Source organism: Lepisma saccharinum, chromosome 26 (genome assembly GCF_977018435.1).
Source record: "Lepisma saccharinum chromosome 26, izLepSacc3.1, whole genome shotgun sequence".
NCBI lineage: Eukaryota > Metazoa > Arthropoda > Insecta > Zygentoma > Lepismatidae > Lepisma > Lepisma saccharinum.
In genome coordinates this window covers 44,082,069-44,102,800 of record NC_139254.1, presented here as the reverse complement: position 1 = coordinate 44,102,800, position 20,732 = coordinate 44,082,069, and the positions used below count along the sequence as shown (strand labels likewise).

The window sequence follows — 20,732 nt, the reverse complement described above, 5'->3', positions numbered from 1 at the left end:
TAACAAATATCAAGATAAAAAATACATGGATGAAATGAATAATTGCAACTATAGAGTAATGTTTCAATCATTTCTTCTTTGTCTTAATCTAATTTTTTCTACTTCATGAAAGCCAGTAGTTGACTGTAATTGTTGCTATACAATTAAATTGCCCCCAAGTAAGATGGCACCATTCTATTTGTTTATTGCTAAATTTGCATGCAAATTTTATCAGATTTGAAACTTCTAGAATTGTAAATTTTGTTATCCTTACGTATGTGAGCAAAATACAAAAGGCATGGATTTGGATTGCAAACTCATTGATCAGGAGCGTGCAGGGATATTTTCAGTGGCTCATGCATGGATGGCCTCATTACACTGCATGTGTAGGTAGGCATGTTGATTGAAGCATTTTAAAATTTATATTAACTAGGGATGTGACGAAGCTGAAAATTTACCGATGCCGACGTACTCACCGATAATTTTTGGAACCGATACCGATGCCGATATTTAACCGATTCCGATACATAAAGATTATTAAACAGAAATGGGATGTTATTTTCTGCATGACCAAAATAAATTTCGTATGTACATTTCTATTGCATATCATATGCATATACATATGTATTCACAAGAGATACGAATGTACAGTTGCATCTACAAAAGGTTATATGAACCTAGAGATTTAACATTAGTACACAAGCATTTGTTTGAAATGCAAAATGAATTCCTGTTCTGCCAGATTCAACTTCAGAAACACGAGATTTGGAAGCACTTCAGGAAGTAACCTACTTCTTCTCTTATCGCAAATCTGTTCAGCAACACTGAACACTCAATCACTGAATACTGACGCAGCAGGTATGCTCAAGTATTTTCTCAGCACTTGCTTCAGGTTTCAATACTCATTTTTGAATTTCCAATACAACAGCAGATCCTGGTTCAGCAATATACTGTTTTGTTTCAGATTTATAGTTAGGTTGATCCTCTGAGAGTTTGAAATAATTGTATTACAAAAACTCTACAATAATGACGAATCATAACCAAATTTTCAATAAATCTTACAAAACTAGAATATAAAACTTATTAGAAGGTAAAACTCTAGTATAATCTGTACCGGTTTAAATATCGGATTTTTGCTGATTCCGATACCGATGCCGATATGTCAATTTCTGCCGATTTTCATACATCTGTAATCGGCTTCGGCACATCCCTAATATTAACCAAGAAATTGTAAAAAAATGAATCCACTCTTGGTTAGAAAGTAGCTTCAGACTTTGATGAACTCTGTAGCAGACTGTTTTTCAACAGTTCTCAAACTGGTGTTGTTAAGTACTGTATCTGTTTGCCGTTGGATTGGATCAAATCTTCATAATTGGTATATAGGTAATATGCTACATATTAATTCCATTAAAAGAGATAGAGTTGGTTTTACCCCATGCCCCTACTTGTGGTGACTTTTCCTTAAGCACCTAAATGACAACCTCACTTCCATGAAGGGCCTCCCCGAAGGTGCAGTGGTAGTATCGTCTCCTTGTAATCAAGGGGTCCCGGGTTCGATACCCGGTGGGAGGCACATAGTGGTTTGGATCCCACGTTAAAGTGTAGGTCCAGTCCCCTGATTAGCCTTACTGTGCATAAAGTGGACTTAAAACACCAAATGAACCAACACTGTCCGGTTATCTACATCTAATAGTCTGAATGAGTTTGTTATCATTTCATTTATTTGGGTTATGAGTGAGTCAGATTCTGCCTTTATAAAATCAGAGTATTCGTAGCTTCAATATCATTGATGCCCAATAGTTTATAGGGTTACGTCGTGCCATCTGCAGCTTGGAAAATGAAACTTAGGTGGCACACAGTCCAAGGTCACCACTGTTACACATCACCCTCACTTCCGTTTTTGGTTATTGCATATAGGCACACGGAATACAGTCTCAATCAATTCCGAACAGCCTAGATATAATTTGCATTGTTCATATATTCCACAGTACCATACACTGCCCTCTTCCATTTCTATATCTCTGACTCTTGTGCCGGTCCCACATTTTCACGGGGAAAAAAATAGTTGCGAGGACTTATGCACCAATAATAGATATTTTTGTATTCTCATTTATTTTTTTTAATATTTTGAAGCATAACTCTGGTAAATTGCTGCTTGTAATTGGAGTAGAATACTCACCCAATTCCGTTCAACTCCAAGTTCATCACCTATCGGGATGGGGAGTGAGAGGGGGTGAAAAATATAATGTCAAAAATGGCCTAGATTAGTGTCGAATCCATAGTTTTCGGAGTCTCTAAGCTAATTGGTGACATTCAAGATTACCAAACTTGGTATACATATGACTTACAATCTGGAAAGAAATACTGGTCGGGTAAGACACCCCTGGCACCCCTAGGGATGCAGGTGGGAAGGGACTGACATATAAAATGACGGATATTAGTGTGGAATCCATACTTTCCGTGCCGCTAACATGAATAGTGAGTCTCCCAATGCCATTCAACTCCAAGACACTCCTGGCACCCCTAGTCGTGGGGGTGGATAGGGGTGACTTAAAAATAATCGATATTAGTGTGGAATCCATACTTTTCGGGGCCGCTGAGATGAATAGGGACACTCCCAATGCCTTTCAACTCCAAGTGCATTTTACACCCAGGCAATGCCGGGCAATCAGCTAATTAATCTATATTTTCAATAACTTTTAATTGGTTACAATTTTCAAGTATCAGTATTAGTATTGGTGGGACTTGGTGAGAGTGTCGGTATGGCTATCGGTTAAAATGGTATCGCCTCAGCCCTCTAATAAATGTATATACCAACTTCCCCCTCCCCATTCCTTTTTTTTTTGTTCTATTTTATCAGCTCACTGGAGGATGATTTCCAGATAAACATTGTATTATCAAATATTTACATTCAGCTGTGAGAACAGAAAATCTGAATTCAGATTGGAATGAATTGTAGAATTATCGAGAAATCGGTGCTCAGTTATGTAATTTCGCAGGTTGAAAGCCTACCTGTCATTTGATTGATTTGCTTTATTTTACTTTGCATTTTTGTGCCAGTTTCGCTAGTTTGCGAAGATGGGATGAGTGATGAAGTGATGAAATTGATGAATGAACACTCACAAACATCCATGCCCAGGCTGGGATTCGAACCCAGGACCCCTGGCATCGTAGTGTGATGTGCTAACCACTCTGCCACGGGGGCCAGCTACATGTCGTTAACACATGTTGTTATCCGAATTTTTGAGTACATACAAGTACATAATGTATCTTGTTTAGGCCATGGTAGGAGGCTACAATGATGCTTGTGATGCTACTGCACTTTGGAAAAAGTTTCATCCTAAAATATAGTAGAACCTAGATTTGATTTGAATTCTCTTTTTTTAAAGTTGTTAGTAGTTATTGAATGAATGATTTTGTCAAATCCTTCAACACAGTGCAGTGAACAAAAGATTATTAATAGCTTGTAAATTTCCCATTTCTGTGCTGATTTATGTCAGCCTTTATGAACCAAGCATTTGTTTACATTTCAACCTGAGCAAAAACTTTTTTACTTGGTAGCTTGAAGATGTCCTGACGAAGGTTATTTCTCTGCAGGCTTCAGGCTTAATAAAAGCAACGTGTTTCTGTGGGTGCATCTGATATACACAGCCACGATAGCATGAATATTCAACAGGTAGAGTTGAGTTTGCTCTGGCATTTGACCAAAGTATATTAATAAGCAAAAGGTAGTATTCAAGTGTAGTGTTTTGTGTTGTGTACGGGGTTAGATTGGCTTGTGGAATGCATTACATAGACAATAAAAAGTGTTGTATTAAAATTGCTTTAATGAATGTAATAAGTCAAGTTACAAGATTTAAAATTGTACTGTATATATGTTCATTAATTTTTAAACAGCATAATGTGGAACTAACTTCAGATGATGATACTTTAAGTAACTCTCTTATGTATCATTTCTGATAATATTTTTGTACTTAGATGATGTTTCAAAGTGTTATTGTTTGCTAGATAGTAACTTGACCCATTACATGCTCTACTGGCAAGTTTTCTATGGCACTGAGTGCAGTTCATTTCTAGGTGTAAAGATAATTTTGCTTTGAATGCATTATTTGAATAAGTAGGGAATCATTTTCCAGTACAAGGAGAACTGAAAATTTTCTGCTAATGCTCGTGAATAAGTAAAAGAGAGAGAAGCATTGACCTTCATATATCTATCTATCGAGATATCTATTTTACATATATGTATACAAATATGAAGGAAATAGGAAACACTAACAAGACAGTGGAAAAATTTAAATTTTCACTGTCGCGGGTCACATCTTTAGTCAAAGAAAGATGCCAGAAATAGAAGTGTGAGTTCTGTAACGATATACTTACTTTAATTTTAATCAAAGGGAGAAGCTACCATAACTATCTTAAATTGGAGGCTGGGATTTTAATCAAGAATTAGTAGAACGTACAAAATCGTAGGAAGTGTGAGGTATTTGTCATGTGGTTCATAACACCTCAAGGTTACTAAGGACTTCAATTGTTTAGTCTTGCACTGGGCCCAAATAAAGCTTGCGCGATTGAAATACAATAAGAACAGAGTGTTTTCACCTGAAAATCAAAAAATATATTCATGAGACTTTCCAGTTTGTGAACTTGCATTTTACAACATATGTCATGATTATCATACACTTATGTATACCCAGATCTTATATCACTAACTAATCTACCATCACCTTTAACTACGCATGATTTTCTACTGAGGTCAACTTTTGACAATCTAATGTCAGGTTGGAAATAACCAAGAGGTAAGCTTCAAGTTTCAACAATTCAACAGGTTTATTCAATTTACGTAATTTTGCAATAATTCCATTTCTCATATAACAAGTAACAAGAGAGAAGATTATTTTTGTTTTTGATTAAATATATATATGTGTGTGTATATGCAACAACAATTTGTTTTCGTAGCAATAACTTTTTACAGATATCCTTGTTCAAGGATGCATTATTTCGTAATTCATTTTGTATCATATGCTGACATGTATAAAATTGCTCATTTACTTACAATTCATTTGGCACGTTTAATGTACCATGAGAGTTTACTACAATCTTGCAATTAAATACATCAACCTTTTTGCGAACATAACTAACACAAGTTACAACATAAATCTTATGTGCATGTTTTTTTTTATTATTTTATATATATATATACATACTAAAAATCAAATACAGAGATGTTCCTTGTAATTTTAATTAGCAAAATTATCTTACCAGCGTTCAACGCCAAAATCAACCTAACTACTCATATGAGCGTTTACTTACAATTTGACTAACGTATCATTTTGATTTAATCAAATATACTCATGTGCCTTCTTGTTCCGCAAATTAATGCTTATTCATTTACTACGCAATAGTTGCTCACAAAGATAAAGGGTTAGACTCGATTATAGGAGAAGGTAAACCAGTATTGAAAAACAACGTGGGCTAAAATGACTGTGTCGTCAGGATTAACTCAATTCACTTTACACGACGTTCTCTTTACTTTGTGATCTGCGAACTTATTTAGTCAAAACCAAATATTTAATTCAACAATTTTTATTTGCGTTCTCTAATTTACTTGCACTTTCACTTTTGTGTTCTTTGATTTTACGAACGTGGTTTTTTACGTATGTATTCCAAATTCAATAAGTTCAAACAAAAGTTACCAAATTACACCAAAGGCCATATTTAATCAATGTTCTCGTTTTGCTTATATCGCAATTTAAAGTTTGCATTTACTTACTTTTGCACAATTATAGTTTGTTTCACTTTTCAAAAATTTAAACAGTCAGTACAGTGATTTGCAATTCAAAGAGGGGTTGGGTCATAAATGTATCTTTCCACCAAACTACGTCACTAATAATCCAAAATAATCATACCTGAACTAGTACATAACGGCTTTCCACATTTTCTTCCTTACCACCATCTTACGTCCTAAGTAGCCAGCGTGTAGTGAAAAAGGGATATGACTAGTAACACGCGGGACGTATCACAGCAACTGGAATTTCACCTTATTGCATCTTTTTGTCGAATTTCAGCGTATGTAGACTTCATTTGTTCCATAACTACAACTTTCGTACATAAGCGTGCACTGGACAACTTACGTAGATTTACTTTTAAAACTGCCCGTTTCAAACTATGCCATACCTCCTGTCAAAACGTTATGTTCCACTCGTACGTTGAAGTCAAAAACTTCCGCATTACGTAATACTTGCTGCTCAGCGAGGGGGAGTCGGAAAGAACTTGCTTGCCCTTGCAACTGCCCGAGAGAGAACCGTTGAACTGTGTGCTCTATCAGGAAAATAAACTCATTAGTTGTTTGCCAGAGGGCGTGACAACCGGTTTGAATTGACAGAAGGTTACGTGCTGCCATCTATTGAGAGGTGATGCAATTAACTCCAATTCATTTATGTATTTTGAGCATATATCGCATAATGGAACAACAAGGAAGGAGTTGTAACAAGTTTGTCAGTATAAAAATTATAAATAGAATAAATACTGAAAATCGTTACAAATCAATGTGCAAGGTCCAGCTTTACACCTAAACTATCTATTCCTGTCATGCCCCCTCCATAAAACTCACAATCTTCTTACTAGCAAGAAATTGTACTCTTGAACTTACCCATGCCATGTATGAATTTCAGCTACGTCATGCCACAAAACTCTCAATTTCCATCCAGTCTCTAACGAAAATATTGTTGTTGTTTTGTAGTTGATCCCAGGTGATAGCCACCAAAAAATTAACAACTTCAAAAACTGTCCAATCTCTGCTGTCAAGAATTTTAGGCTCGCTGTCCTCTTCCACTTCCACCCAAATTCCTTCCCAAATCGTTGCCTTGTAATCAAGGGGTCCCGGGTTCAATACCCGGTGGAGGTGCATAGTGGTTCGGATCCCACTTTAAACTGTAGGTCCAGTCCCGGTTAGCCTTACTGTGCATAAAGTGAACTTAAAACACCAAATCAATCCATCAATCAATCCTTCCCAAATCGGCATGTCCACTATTACCTGATCCTTCCTTGTAATTTCCTCATCCCCCTGCAACACTACTGAATCCCCCTTCCCAAACCAAATTTGCACTCTCAAACATTGCAGTCCTAGGACAAATCCACCCCTACCAGGTCCATAGTTACCAACGACGTTAACCCATCTCAAAGTAACCAGACCGGCTTAATTTATCCAGCCATGAACTCGCCACTGCTGAAATGGCTGTCTTGTCCAGTCTTCACCTTCTTTCCCAGAGCTTCTACCAAAATCAATTCTGACTCCTCCTTCCCTGCCTACCAAACCACTCCCACCTCTGACAGCTCATTCCTAGATGCCTTCCTCCACAATAAATGACATCCAAATACTCCTGGCTGACAAGAGGCCCACCTTAGTGGTCTTGAAATCTCATCATTAGCTGGCTGAAGCCAGTCTCCAGCTGGCAGACTCCTCCACATACGAAACCAGCCCTGTTTACCTATCAACCACATACCTGATCAAAATCCAGGACTTCGTGCACACCCAAAACCCCTCCTGGAGGGTCTTACAGCCTCTACTATAAGGGTCAGTCAGTGGAAAACAGGCCACCTCATGCCGTGATGCCACTGGAAGGGGGTTAAGTAGTTGCCCGGAAGATGACAGTCACGTCGCAAGCTTGTGGGAAGCAATGCGAGTGTGAGCCTGTGAAGTACAGATGTGCAGGGACTTGCCGTCCGGCATACCATGGAGGCCAGTAAGGAAGAGCAGCGAGCAGTCGTGCATTTCCTGGTGGCGGAAGGTGCTAGTGCACAAGATATTCACCGTCGAATGATGGCAGTGCATGGGGAACATTGTTTATCTCTCTGGAGTCGGTGGTTTCGTGAAGGAAGAGCGTCACTGCAGGATGATGCACAACCTGGACCATCTGTCACTGTCGCAAATGATGACCTCTTATTCGATGGTGTACAGATGGTCCAGGTTGTGGATCATCCTGCCATGACGGTCTTCCTTCGGACTTGTGACGTGGTTGCGTCCTTTGAGTATAGTGGTATAAATTTTGGAAGCTAAACAAAAATATGAAATAGGTTTTGTTATACCAGTAAGTCCACGACCACTTCACATCAGCACTGGCCAAAAAAAATAGAGCCACAAAAAAGGTTGGTTGTCAAAAAAAAAACTAGATCTGTACGAATATTCAAATACCCACAACCCTTTCCTCTTTTTTGCTCTATTCCACCATTTATTGCCACTGTGGTAAAATCACCATTCATTCCAAAACGATGACCACAGATATAATTGGCCCCCTTGCGCTGACTCCGAAATTAACGTGGATCACGAGCACCAATCCCCACCATACCATATACTTCCCAGATTATCTAATCGTCGAGATTTAATATTGGTTTCCGTGTTCGTGGTCGTCTAGTCACGAAAACTGAAACGCTCTCAACATATATACACTGCCTGACAAAAAACGTTAAGCACCCAGAAGGAGTGGTTGGACGTGAATGAAACTACATATGCTGAAAGTCCATGTACCTTTATTGAACTGATTACAATATAGGATGCAAGAGTCAAGCCCGTTGGCAGTTACAGGTGGAATGGTGGCGCCAGGTCAGTAGGGTGTCGCACCCCCTCTGGCCGCAATGCATGCCCTTATGCGGTTCGGAATAGTGTCAAACAGCCTTTGGATCCTCTCCTGAGGCACGTTCGTCCACAGGTGTTGCAGCTGTCCCTCCAGATCCCGCAGGTTGGCACTAGGACGGAGTCCCCGTCCAATGTCATCCCACACATGTTCAATGATGGAGAGGTCCGGGGATCGTGCTGGCCACGGGAGGACCTCAACATGCTCTTGGCGGTCCATAGTCACATGGGCTGTGTGTGGGCGTGCATTATCTTGTTGGAACACTGTCCCAGGGTGCTGTGCCATAAGGGGTAGGACGTGTGGACGCAGAATGTCTGTGATGTATCGCTGTGCCGTCAAAGTCTGCCGAAGCACTATTAGAGGTGACCTGAACGCATATCCAATGGCTCCCCACACCATGATGCCAGGGGTCACACCTGTGTGTCTCTCCACAATGTAGGCAGGATGTGCCCTCTGCCCTCGATGCCGCCACACCCGCACACGATGGTCATCGGAGGTCATGGAGAAGCGGGACTCATCACTGAACATGATGCGACGCCATTCGTCCTCTGTCCATGCCTCCCGAGCACGGCACCACACCAACCGCAGGTGTCGGTGTTGTGGTGTCAACGGCAACCAGCGCATGGGGCGGTAGGACCCGAATCCGGCAGATGCGAGTCGTCGAGACACTGTGCGGGAACTCACAGGATGTTGTAGAGTGTCCAGTACATGTTCTCGGATGACGGGTGCCGAAGTTGTGGGATCCCGCACTGCTTGGAGCGCCATATGACGGTCCTCCCTCAGGGTGGTGTTTCTTGGTCGACCTGAACCTGCACGACGTGTATGGGTGCCCTCATGTACCCATTGATTTCAACATCAGGCCACTGTGACATCTGAATGGCCCACATGCCTGGCAATTGCCCGATACGACCAACCTGCCTCATGCAGTCCCACAATGCAGCCTCTGTCAAATGCTGTCAATTGCCAGATCGGCTGTCTAATGCGTCTGCGAGGCATTGCCGGTGCTTCGTTTTCCTCTCTGAACTTCGTGCTGCACTGTCTGACTCACAGCAGGTGACTGGTCCCACCTTATCAGCAACAGGAGGTGACGTCACAAATGCCCTCTGGTGGGCGTTCTACACATTACAGATCCTTGTACATCTAATCATTTACTCATACATCAATGGTATGCAGGTATACCGAAATGGGGTAATCTTCGACCACTCCTTCTGGGTGCTTCACTTTTTTTGTCAGCCAGTGTATATCAAAACAAGGTGGAAAGCTAGTGAACGTAAAAATAAGAACTATTGGATACGTCAAAATTCATTTTTAGTGTCCATTTATTGTAACAAATTGTCACCCGGACAATTAGAAACATCTCCCCAACAATTTAACAAAAAATCTCTCCCTATATATATATATAATTGTCTGTACAATATAATAAAACCCACGTGGAGAAATAAATAATTCCCTTTTATCCTACATGTCGTTAAAAATTTAACAATGAACACCCGTTAAATAAATACAAAATCATGTTTATGGTTTAGGTGACGCAAAACTCCTTGTTAGAATAACGAGGAGAATCTGGTGGAGCTTTTAAAATTATACGAGTTATAAGCAAACACCACAGACTCCACTACTTCACCTGCTACAGAGATGTACACATTGAAGAAGGGCATTTGAAAACCTCGTCCACATGACATCCACCAACCACATGCAGTACTTGCACTTCTCCATTCCACACCAAGAACACATTCCCATTCTCCCTGGCTGTCAGAGGATAACACCGTAACACCTCATCCACCTCCCAACAGAATTACATCCTCTGCCTATACCAAGTCCTGGTGAACAGTGATTATACTTCCACCCTAGTCACAAAACAAATATCCCAAGCTGCCTCATACACCACCAACAAGAAACGTGACATCAACTTCCCTATACTTGTCACCTAATACCACCTCAACAAAATCAGGCACGCTCTGCTTTCTCTCCTCCTCATTCTTCACAGTGATCCCAACACCAGAAAATCTTTTCCGACAAGCCCAGAGTTGTTTTCAAATGTCCTCCAAGCACCAGAACTTCCCACACCCTCCAGATTGACATTGCCACTTCAAATTTATCCTCCACCCCCAAAGGGACCTGCCACACCTCAACCCCCCATCCACCTCCCCATCCCCCCTACACACACACACACCACACTCTGGTACTCTCAGCTTTTGACAAGCCTTGTGAGAGAGCCAAGTTTTTCTGTACCAAGTATATTTGTGCCATTTTTTTTCCCCATGTCTGAAGATGCGACTCTTGACAATGATTTTTTTTAAAATTTTTAGTGAGTGTTTTCTACTCCCTTATTATTATCTGTCAAATTTTATATGAAATAAATATGTTTCAATTGCAATTTTATTGAACACACCAAAACTATTAGTTATGATGAAGAGATTTTTTCGGGATATCAGACAGATGATTTCCGGATAGACTTCCTAGCTTTTGAGAGCTAACATCACTCTCATCTTCAGGGATTCACTTAAACATCACTCTCATTTTCAGGGGTTCACTTCAACATCACTCTCATTTTCAGGGATTCACTTCAACATCACTCTCATCTTCAGGGATTCACTTCAACATCACTCTCATTTTCAGGGATTCACTTTGAGAGAGTTAATGTCACTCATCTTCAGGGATTCACTTCAACATCACTCTCATCTTCAGGGATTCATTTCAACATCACTCTCATCTTCAGGGATTCACTTCAACATCAATCTAATCTTCAGGGATTCACTTCAACATCACTCTCATTTTCAGGGATTCACTTTGAGAGTTAATGTCACTCTCATCTTCAGGGATTCACTTCAACATCACTCTCATCTTCAGGGATTCACTTCAACATCACTCTCATCTTCAGGGATTCACTTCAACATCACTTTCATTTTCAGGGATTCACTTTGAGAGTTAATGTCACTCTCATCTTCAGGGATTCACTTCAATATCACTCTCATCTTCAGGGATTCACTTCAACATCACTCTCATCTTCAGGGATTCACTTCAACATCACTCTTATCTTCAGGGATTCACTTCACTGGTTGATATTCCGAGAAAACATCATCATTTGCCGCCAGGAAAGCTTCAATAATTATTACTTTTTACTATGTCACAAGCTATTTTTTATCACACTAAGTGTGTGCAAAACTTCATACATGAAAATAAATTAATAAATAACCCTTGGTTTATTATGTGCGCAAGATAATTGCTACCCAGTTTCTGTACATTTGTATTCAAAAGTTTTTAAGCTGAATGAATAAGCAGAAATATTATAGTAAGATCAAGAACCTAGGATAAAGTTATACAGTGCATACAAGACTCAGTATTAATTTACTGTTCGCTCTTATAAATGAAACTGAAGGAGTATTAAGTATTATTATATTTTTTTGTATTTATTAATAGTAAAAAAATGAATAAAATAAATAATTTTAAGAATATTTTCAGAGTATCTTTTTAATTAGTGCTGCTTTTAAAATAATTTTCCAAGTGAATTGAAACAGAAATTCTTCTTTAGTTCTGAAAAAATTGCAGATTTTATTTATTAAATCTGTTAGAAAATATAATTACATCAGCTTGAACTTGGCACCTAGAAATTGCACTTGCCTTACAGATGTAAATAGCAAGTAGTGGCAAATGGTATGAAATGTCTGTGTATTAATCTCTTTGTGAATATATTCAGATATCCATGATGGGTTCCTGATTTCTCTCAATGTCCATATGATTTACAATTCAGGTTTGGATGACGATAAGTGGTGCCGACAAGTTAAAGAAGCAGAAGCCGGATCTGTACAGGAGCTGCTTAGAAGCAGATCTTGATGACGAATTGATTGAAACAATAAAAATTGACTTACCACGAACATTTCCAGATAACATATTTTTTGCTGAAAATCAGGCAGCTCACCAAGAAAAACTGTTCAACGTTCTTGTTGCATATGCAAGTGCGAATAAGGAAGTTGGATACTGCCAGGTATGTAATTAATTACTTTTCTGTTGTCGTATAAATACAGCTCCTATCATGTCCCTTCGATGTTGCCAGTTCTTGTAAAGACACCCACATGGAAAGAGAAGTGGAGAAGTATAGAAAAAGTTCAGAAGGGGCACAAAGAGGGGTGCAGGAAGTGGCTGCAACACCCAGGTTTAACATACAAGGGGCGTACTATAATGATTTACACTTTTTTTTTTTCAGGTCCCATGGTCCACTATTCGAGAAGTGAGGACTTGAATATGAAGCTACGAGTCTAGTCTACAGATTGCAGGCAGCAGTGCCCAAAAAGTATTCCCGGTGTTGACACAGCAGCACGTTCCGTACATCATTGCCAGCGGACTATTGGACAAGATGGAAAGCGATATTAATGGTCAGCGTTGGACAAGTTGGTTTCTATGGAGAGAGGGTGTGACCACAGCAGAGATTTACAGATGATTGGCAGCAGTGTGTGATGAACATACACCTTCACGGAAAACTGTTTACAATTGGGTGGAAGCCTGCAAAACAGGACGCACGTCAACAGAAAAAGAGACAAGTTCGGTAAGGAAAGTAACTATGACAACACCAAGAAACGTTGCACAGGTTGAACAAGTCATTCTTGAGAACAGGTGCATCATGTTTTCTTAAATGGAGGTAACCACGGGCCTGTCCAGAAACACCCTGCAGTGAATCGTGCAGGATCACCTTAATATTGGGAAAGTGTTCGCCAGATGGGTTCAGAAAAAACTACCACGAAAATGGGCAGAAGGAGTGCTCCTGCAACACGACAATGCACGCTCCCACACCAGTCGGGAATCAACCACGGCCATTGCTGAAATGGGGTTCGAGGTCCTGCCACACCCCGCGTACTCTTGTGAAATCTCTGCTGTGGTCACACCCTCTCTCCGTAGAAACCAACTTGTCCAACGCTGACCATTATAGTTGCTTTCCATGTTGTGCAATGATGTACGGAACGTGCTGCTGTGTGAACACCGGGAATCCTTTTTCGGTACTGCTGCCTGCAATCGGTAGACTAGACTCGTAGCTTCATATGCCAGTCCACACTTCTCAAATGGTGGACTATGGGAGCTAAAAAAAAAATAAAGTATAAATCATTATAGTACGCCTCTCGTATTGTGTCAAATAGGGAAGAGAAAATAATTGAATTAAATATGATTTAAATGCCTACATTAACATGTTTGTTTATGATTCTTATTTTAACTTTTTGTTACAACTTTCTAATGTACCTATAAAAACACAACAAATAGAAGCACACTAAATCAACTGGACACCATACAATACCACATTCAAATTAATGTAGATACGAGTTCAAGTCTGAGATTATGTGTCCACAAGATGGTTTGTGTGGAGTCTATTTCTGATAATGACCCGTATCTGTGGTGTTTCAGTACCAATATTAGCAATAACCAAGGAATGGGTTTATGTATGAAGCTGAAATAAGTTATATTTTTATCTTTCTACATCATGGCATGTAGACTCAAAGAATTGTTTTTATTTTCCGTATTTGTACACACATATATTAGATTTTGGATCATATTTTACATATTTTAGTTGTTTTTACATATTATTTCCATATTTCAGAACATTTCTCAACATATACTCCTTATTCGCACTGTAACTACATGTCAACGTGTGACCGAAGGAGTTGGGTGAATTTCTTGCAAATAACTGATGAAAGACCGAACAAACAAAAGTTTACAACCTTTTTTTATACCCACCAATTGGGTTAATTACAAGTTTTTTGTCATCGAAACAATGTTTTTTTAATCTTTTTCTCTCTCCAATTTTTCACCTCCCAATTATTTGCTTTTGCTATTGTAAAACACTTGAAATTCCTGTTTATTTACAATTGTTGACAACAATAGATAATGAGGGTTCAAGCATTGGCTCCTGGTTGTTATAAACATTATTTGGGCAATGGAAGAGTCCCACGTTGAAAACCCATTGCTAAACCAACCCTCGCTACTATAATTTATCTCTGGAATGTATGGAGCAAAGCCGCGCATAGCGCAAGAGAAGATGGGGGGGGGGGGGATCGAGTGGGCAGAGCAAAGCAGTACACACTGCTGCGAAGGCTGGTAACTGCAGTCACTTTCCCCCTCCTCATTGGTAGAGCAGTCTCACGTAACTACTTGCTCAGAGATTTGTTTTCATTCTCTCACTCCACAGATACTCGTAACAGAATATAGTTGTGTGCCTGACAGTAGTGCCAGAAGCAAGGATTTTGCGGCACACATACAAGATTTGCTTCTGTATTTTATGTAGCTTATGTCATATTATTAAAAAGGTAAAGTGAGTGTTCCCCTGTGCTTAGCACCACGCCATGAAGGCATATAGGGGGTGTGGTGGTAATGCCCCACACTTTCTTGATTCAGTCGTGTATTTTTTGCAATTATAAGTCCATATTTAACTTCATATTTTGGTGAAAGTAACCAAATATGTACGAGAGTTATTTTTTAAGTAAGTGTCCATTTTCCAATAAAAACGAAGTAATAAATGTTTATCGAAAACCATTTATTTTCTGAATTGACATACACTTCTCTATTTTTCTACATAATTTTATTGCTGGTTTATACATTTATCTTAACAAACTATGAGTTTTTGGATACCCTCCTGGTAGAACTCTGTCGCCTGTGATGATAGCCAGTTACTCACTGTTGTTTTCACTTCTTCATCAGTGTCTAAACTCTTGCTGTCCAGGAAGATCTTCAGATGGCAGAAGAGGTGGTAGGCTAGGCACAAGGTACCTGTAGGAAACTTTGGGGGGGCAAAGGTGGCCTGGGACATGGTGCTGATTACATCACCCCCACCTTAGGCTGTGATGAAGAAAGTGTGGGGCCCTAATTCCACCCCTCCCCCCCATATCCCTTCATGGTGTGAAATTCCCTGTTATTAAACACTGTATGTACCTAATCTGTGTCCCAGGTGATGAAAGGGACAGTAGGTGTAGCATACAAAACAGAAATGGAAGCTGTTTTGAGATGAAATCTTGGCTACAAAACCATTCAATTCTTAGTGACTATTCATCGAAGAGAGATGAACCTTGGTAACTAGCAACAGTTGCAAAGTTTACCCATGTGCACTTGCCTTACTTAGTACTCTGGCAGTTTGTTTATTTATACAGCGTATTTGCAAAAAATACAATTCAACATGTTCTGATTCTCCATAATTTCTAATCTCCTTGTAGAATAATTTTAATTTTTATTAATGAAGATAAATAAAGCTTCTAACCGTGTGTGTAACAGCTCTTTGGAAATCATCCACCGAGAGGCATGAAATAAAGCGGAAAATAAAATATTTATTATGCATGAAAGTTGCCCACACCTAAACTATTTTTTTAACATAATTCTCACTTGAATTCAGGGATTAGTCGTAGGTGTTGCACCATCTTCACGCTTGTTGAAGAAGGTTGCCACTAGCGAACTCGGCCACTTCTGAACACTGTCCATCAACTCCTCATCGCTCTCAAATTGTTATGACCCCGACCACACTTTCATCTTTGCAAACAAATTATAATCGCTCGGTGCAAGGTTTTGCGCTGTAGGTGCTCGCGAACTACGAGGCGTATTCGGAAAGTAAGTACCGAAAGGGTGTAAAAAAAAAGTAAAATAGTTTTGTACCTTTTTTATTTTCATTGCATTCTACAGACCTTAAACTACTTTTCTACTTAGTTTCCACTTGTTCAAGCATTTGTCGTAGCGTGGCACAAGGTTTTTGTATCCCATCATCATAGATGAAAGCCATCCATGCACTGCTGCTTCGACGTCGTCATCCTTCGTCAAAACGCTGACCAGAAGGAAACTTCTTCAGATGAAGAAAGAGATGAGTGTCACTTGGTGCCAAGTCAGGGCTGTAGGGTGGATGATCAAATTTTGAGTTTGGGTCGTATGTGGACGAGCATTGTCGTGAAGCAACACAATGCCTTTGCTAAGCATTCCACATCTTTTGCTTTGAATTGCACGACGCTGCCGGATTAATTTGTCACAGTAGGCATCTTTGTTTATGGTCTGTCCTCTAGGCAAGAATTCTACCAGTTTCACATTTCTTGCATTCAGAAAACTAATCACAGACCGAACTTCACAGTCGGTGGGTCGATTGATTTTCTTGAACATTCCAAACCTTCAGAAAACTACGAGGAAAAAGCATTATTGTACTGAAAATAGTGACTTTCTTGAACACAAATAGCACATAAAATGCTATATTTCATAAAAATTATTATTAATTCATAATTATAATTATTAATTTATTATAAATACCTAAGAGTCCTAAAGTGGAGTTCATAAATAAGTAATTCCCTCTTTTTGGCACCCAAGAACCTGTTCTATAGTTTTAATACAGTAAGGAAGAAGTTCTATAAGGTTTTCCTTGTTTAGGTGTCATATTCCACAAGCCCTTGAAAAATGTAATTTTATCCTCTATGTGTGCAATCATACAGTACCTGTTCACAGTTGCACTGAAATTATTGTTTGAAAACACAATTTTTCATACACCGTGGATGGACAATGTAACCAGTCTATGTAAGGATGAACTATAGAGTGAAAACCTCTGTGCAAAATTTACGAAGCCCTTACGTAATGCAAAGAATAAAACAGTGGTAGTCAAATACAGGGTGCTGAGTTGCCATGGTGCCTGTAATATTTTTAACTGCTGCATGAACTTTCAAATTAAAAAATATTGTAGAAATTTCCATTACTTTTTTTTAATCTGTATCATCTGTGTCATTAAATGACTTCTGAGGTAAAAAGGGCAGTTCCTGAATTATTTTTAGTTTTGTCTATCCCTGTATATTTTTATGTATGTGAAATTTAGGGTAAAGGGTTTAAACTGTGATTCGATTCTTCCTGCTGGCATGGTGGTATTTCTGTATCTGTATTGAGTACTGTATATTTTAAGATGCAATGCATATCAAACATGTCATCCTTTAATTTTGTACAGTAAAACCTCATTAATCCAGACCCCGATAAGCCGCACTTTGCGTAATCCGGCAGGCAAAGGACAAAGAAAAAAAAATACATATATTAGTGAAGGAAATACATTCCAAACTGTCCCAACATAATATAGACATGTACTTCACAAACAAACTTCCACAGCAAGAGTTTCGCCAGGCTCGTCGGGCACATCATCATAATATGGGTATCGTGTATGTACGGCATTGTATGTACAGTATTGCTTTACGTTTTACAGTACTGTATAGTGTGTTTAGGCCTATGCCATTTAAATACACCATAATAAATGTGTTTCATTGCTATAAACGGAGTTTTAATGCACTTTCTACTGTTCTTTTAGGTTATTTCAGTTAATCTGGAATTTCGTTAAACTGGTCAACTTATACCCCCCATTAGTTTGGATTAACAAGGTTTTACTGTATTAAGTTTTAAAGAAATAAATTGGGTAATCAAAATGTAATCGACACACACAGTTTTCAGAGTGCAAATTGCTGCATTGTTTGGAATGTAAATCATGTCTTTGGTTTCTATTACAGGGTCTTAATTACATAGCTGGTCTACTGCTTTTAGTCACAAAGGATGAGGAGACAGCTTTTTGGCTGCTTAAAGTTCTCGTTGAAGTTATTCTCCCTTGTTACTACACAAGGAATATGGATGGTTTAATAACAGACATTGACGTGTTAGCTGAGTTAGTCAGGTAAGTAAGTCACAGATGTTGTGAGTTAAACATTACTGCTCTCTCTGTAGAAAATAATAACTTTGTTTGAACTGTATTTAATCGCAGTATGCTCATTGGATACTAAGCAGAACCTGTCATATCTCTATTCTGTAGAATAAGACTGTTATAATTTAAATTATACCATTAAGGCTCGACTGTTCCTTGGCCGATGCAAGGGCAGCTGTTTTCGAATTTCCCTGTCCTTTCGAAAAATCACCTAGTTATATTCCAAAATTTGAAAAATTGCATGTGATTTGCTTTCGTTGTTGCTTAGATATCTTCAATAGTTTCATGGCTATGTAAGTCTATTAAACTATTGATAATATCTGGACAATGGCTGTAGCAAACTACATAAAGATTTACCTAAATGCTCTATATGGAATTCTAAACACATGCAGTTTTTCAGGTTTTGGAATATCGTAACGGTTTTTCGAAAGGAGAGGAAAATTGGGAAACCGCTGTCCTGGCTCCGCCAAACATACAGCCGAGCCTTAATTTCTTACACATGCATAAACACATGCTCACTTATACTTGTAGAACCTTTTGAAGAAGAAAAACAATAGAATTTTCATTCAGTACAAATTTGTGTGTGCCTCAAACCTCCTTGATACAAGAATTCTGATGTGCAAAATACTAGCAATGATATGCAGGAGTTCGACTTGCCAATTAGCTTTTTCCGTCAAATTAATATCTTTATTTTAACATCTTGTTAATGTAGTTAAGATTTATTGTTCACAAATGAGATTTTCGCAGTCTTTAAGTGGAGTAACTTTACAAGACAAAATTAGAAGTGAAGATATCCTAAGTAAATGGTAGGTGGAAGACATTCAAAATTATCAGTTGAAGGGTAATCAACATGTTCTGAGGATTCCAAATAGCTGTTTGCCTCAAAAATTACTGAATTAATGCTAAAGAAAACAACATATTTAGGAAGATAATATCACCGATGTAGTGATCAATTTTTGTAGTCGCGGAGCTGGTTACACAGACCTTCAAGAGGAAGATGATGATTAACAAATAACATTGAGACTATTTTAAGGTTTTAAGTATGTTGAAAACTTGTTGTTTAAATGTAATAATACTAGTTTATTTTATTTCTCTTGTAGTTTATGGTTATTACAAGCATAAAAACAGTTTTTCGTTGTGACGTGTCAGGAGAACACACGCTCCCTTCATCAGACATTTATTTTTAGTTTGACTAAAAACACAGTTATAACAATGGTTAAGAATTTTTTTAATAAAAAAGAGAATCCCTTATACAATGGATATTGTAAATGTTACATTGTTGTAATATAGCAACATAACTGTGAAAAACAAGCAGTCTGTTTTATTTTTATTTCAGATAAAAATTTGATCACATTATTTTTTATTTAAAATAATAATAATAATTATTATGAATCCCAAATATCATCAGGCAATTCAAAATCATCATTGCTTTCATAGAGTTTCTTGATGTTTTCTGTTAAATTAAATTCTAGAATGCAAGCAATACATACATACAAGAAAAACTAGTTTATATGTTTGAAGATATAACTTATTTCAGCTAATGTAGAAAGCTTTTTACCTAGTTTATATAGGATGTATAATATGTAATAAGTTAGCATTTTGGATCACCTTTCGTTACTGAAAGTTTATATATTTCTGTACTTCTCGTAGTTTGCTAAACAGACAAATCAAGATCACTGATGTCTTAAAAAAATATATTATTTCATTGGCATTTCATACTACCCCCAATAGCAGACAGACTTGAAATTTCGTATATGCTACTGTTCTATGTTGTGAGTAAAAGAGGTATGTTTAGATTCTTCACTGTTTGACAGGAAAGTGAATGGTCCTGTTGAAAATATTTTGCAGAATTAAGTTGTTACTGATGTGCCTCATGGCACACCAAATTACATGTTATCTTTGTATTCCTGATCTTCCTGATGGCGTAGTGGTAATGTTGTCACCTTGTAATCAGGGATCCTGGGTTCTATACATGGTGGAGGCACATAGTGTAGGGCCCGGTCTCGATTGGCCTTTCTGTGCATAAAGTGGACTTGAAACAAGAACTGAAACTTATCTTTCTATGATTCTGAGATCTTGAAGGTTCAGAACATGTTGATTGTTCACTATTAGATGTTTGGCTTTCATCGACAGATGGGCATACTGAAAAAGACTGTTTATGTTGCAGTAAGGTACTACTGATTACATCTTTGTATCCCCAGGAGTTATTGCATAATAACTCGATTGGATTTGCTTGTTTACTAGAATAATCATTGCCCAATCACCCATGTGCACACATATCCAGAGGGAAGCAAAAGTCAGATTAAATAGAAAAACAAATGTGTGCTTGCATACACACACATCATTCATATGTAATGGTCACAGTTACAGTACATGTTCAATATGCACACCATTTGCTTCAATGCATGATTTAATTTGACGCTCTCAGTTGTGTAAGATTTATACTAGTG

General features: G+C 38.4%; 1 protein-coding gene across 1 annotated transcript in view; it reads left to right on the top strand.

Moving 5' to 3' along the window:
• Window positions 1-20,732, top strand: part of LOC145979805 (growth hormone-regulated TBC protein 1-A) — a 55,628-nt gene that overhangs the window by 19,880 nt on the left and 15,016 nt on the right. Inside the window, exons 3-4 of the mRNA XM_083112818.1 lie at window positions 12,361-12,594; window positions 18,095-18,255. Of these exons, the coding sequence (XP_082968944.1) occupies window positions 12,361-12,594; window positions 18,095-18,255 (395 nt within the window). The remainder of the gene's footprint in view (window positions 1-12,360; window positions 12,595-18,094; window positions 18,256-20,732) is intronic.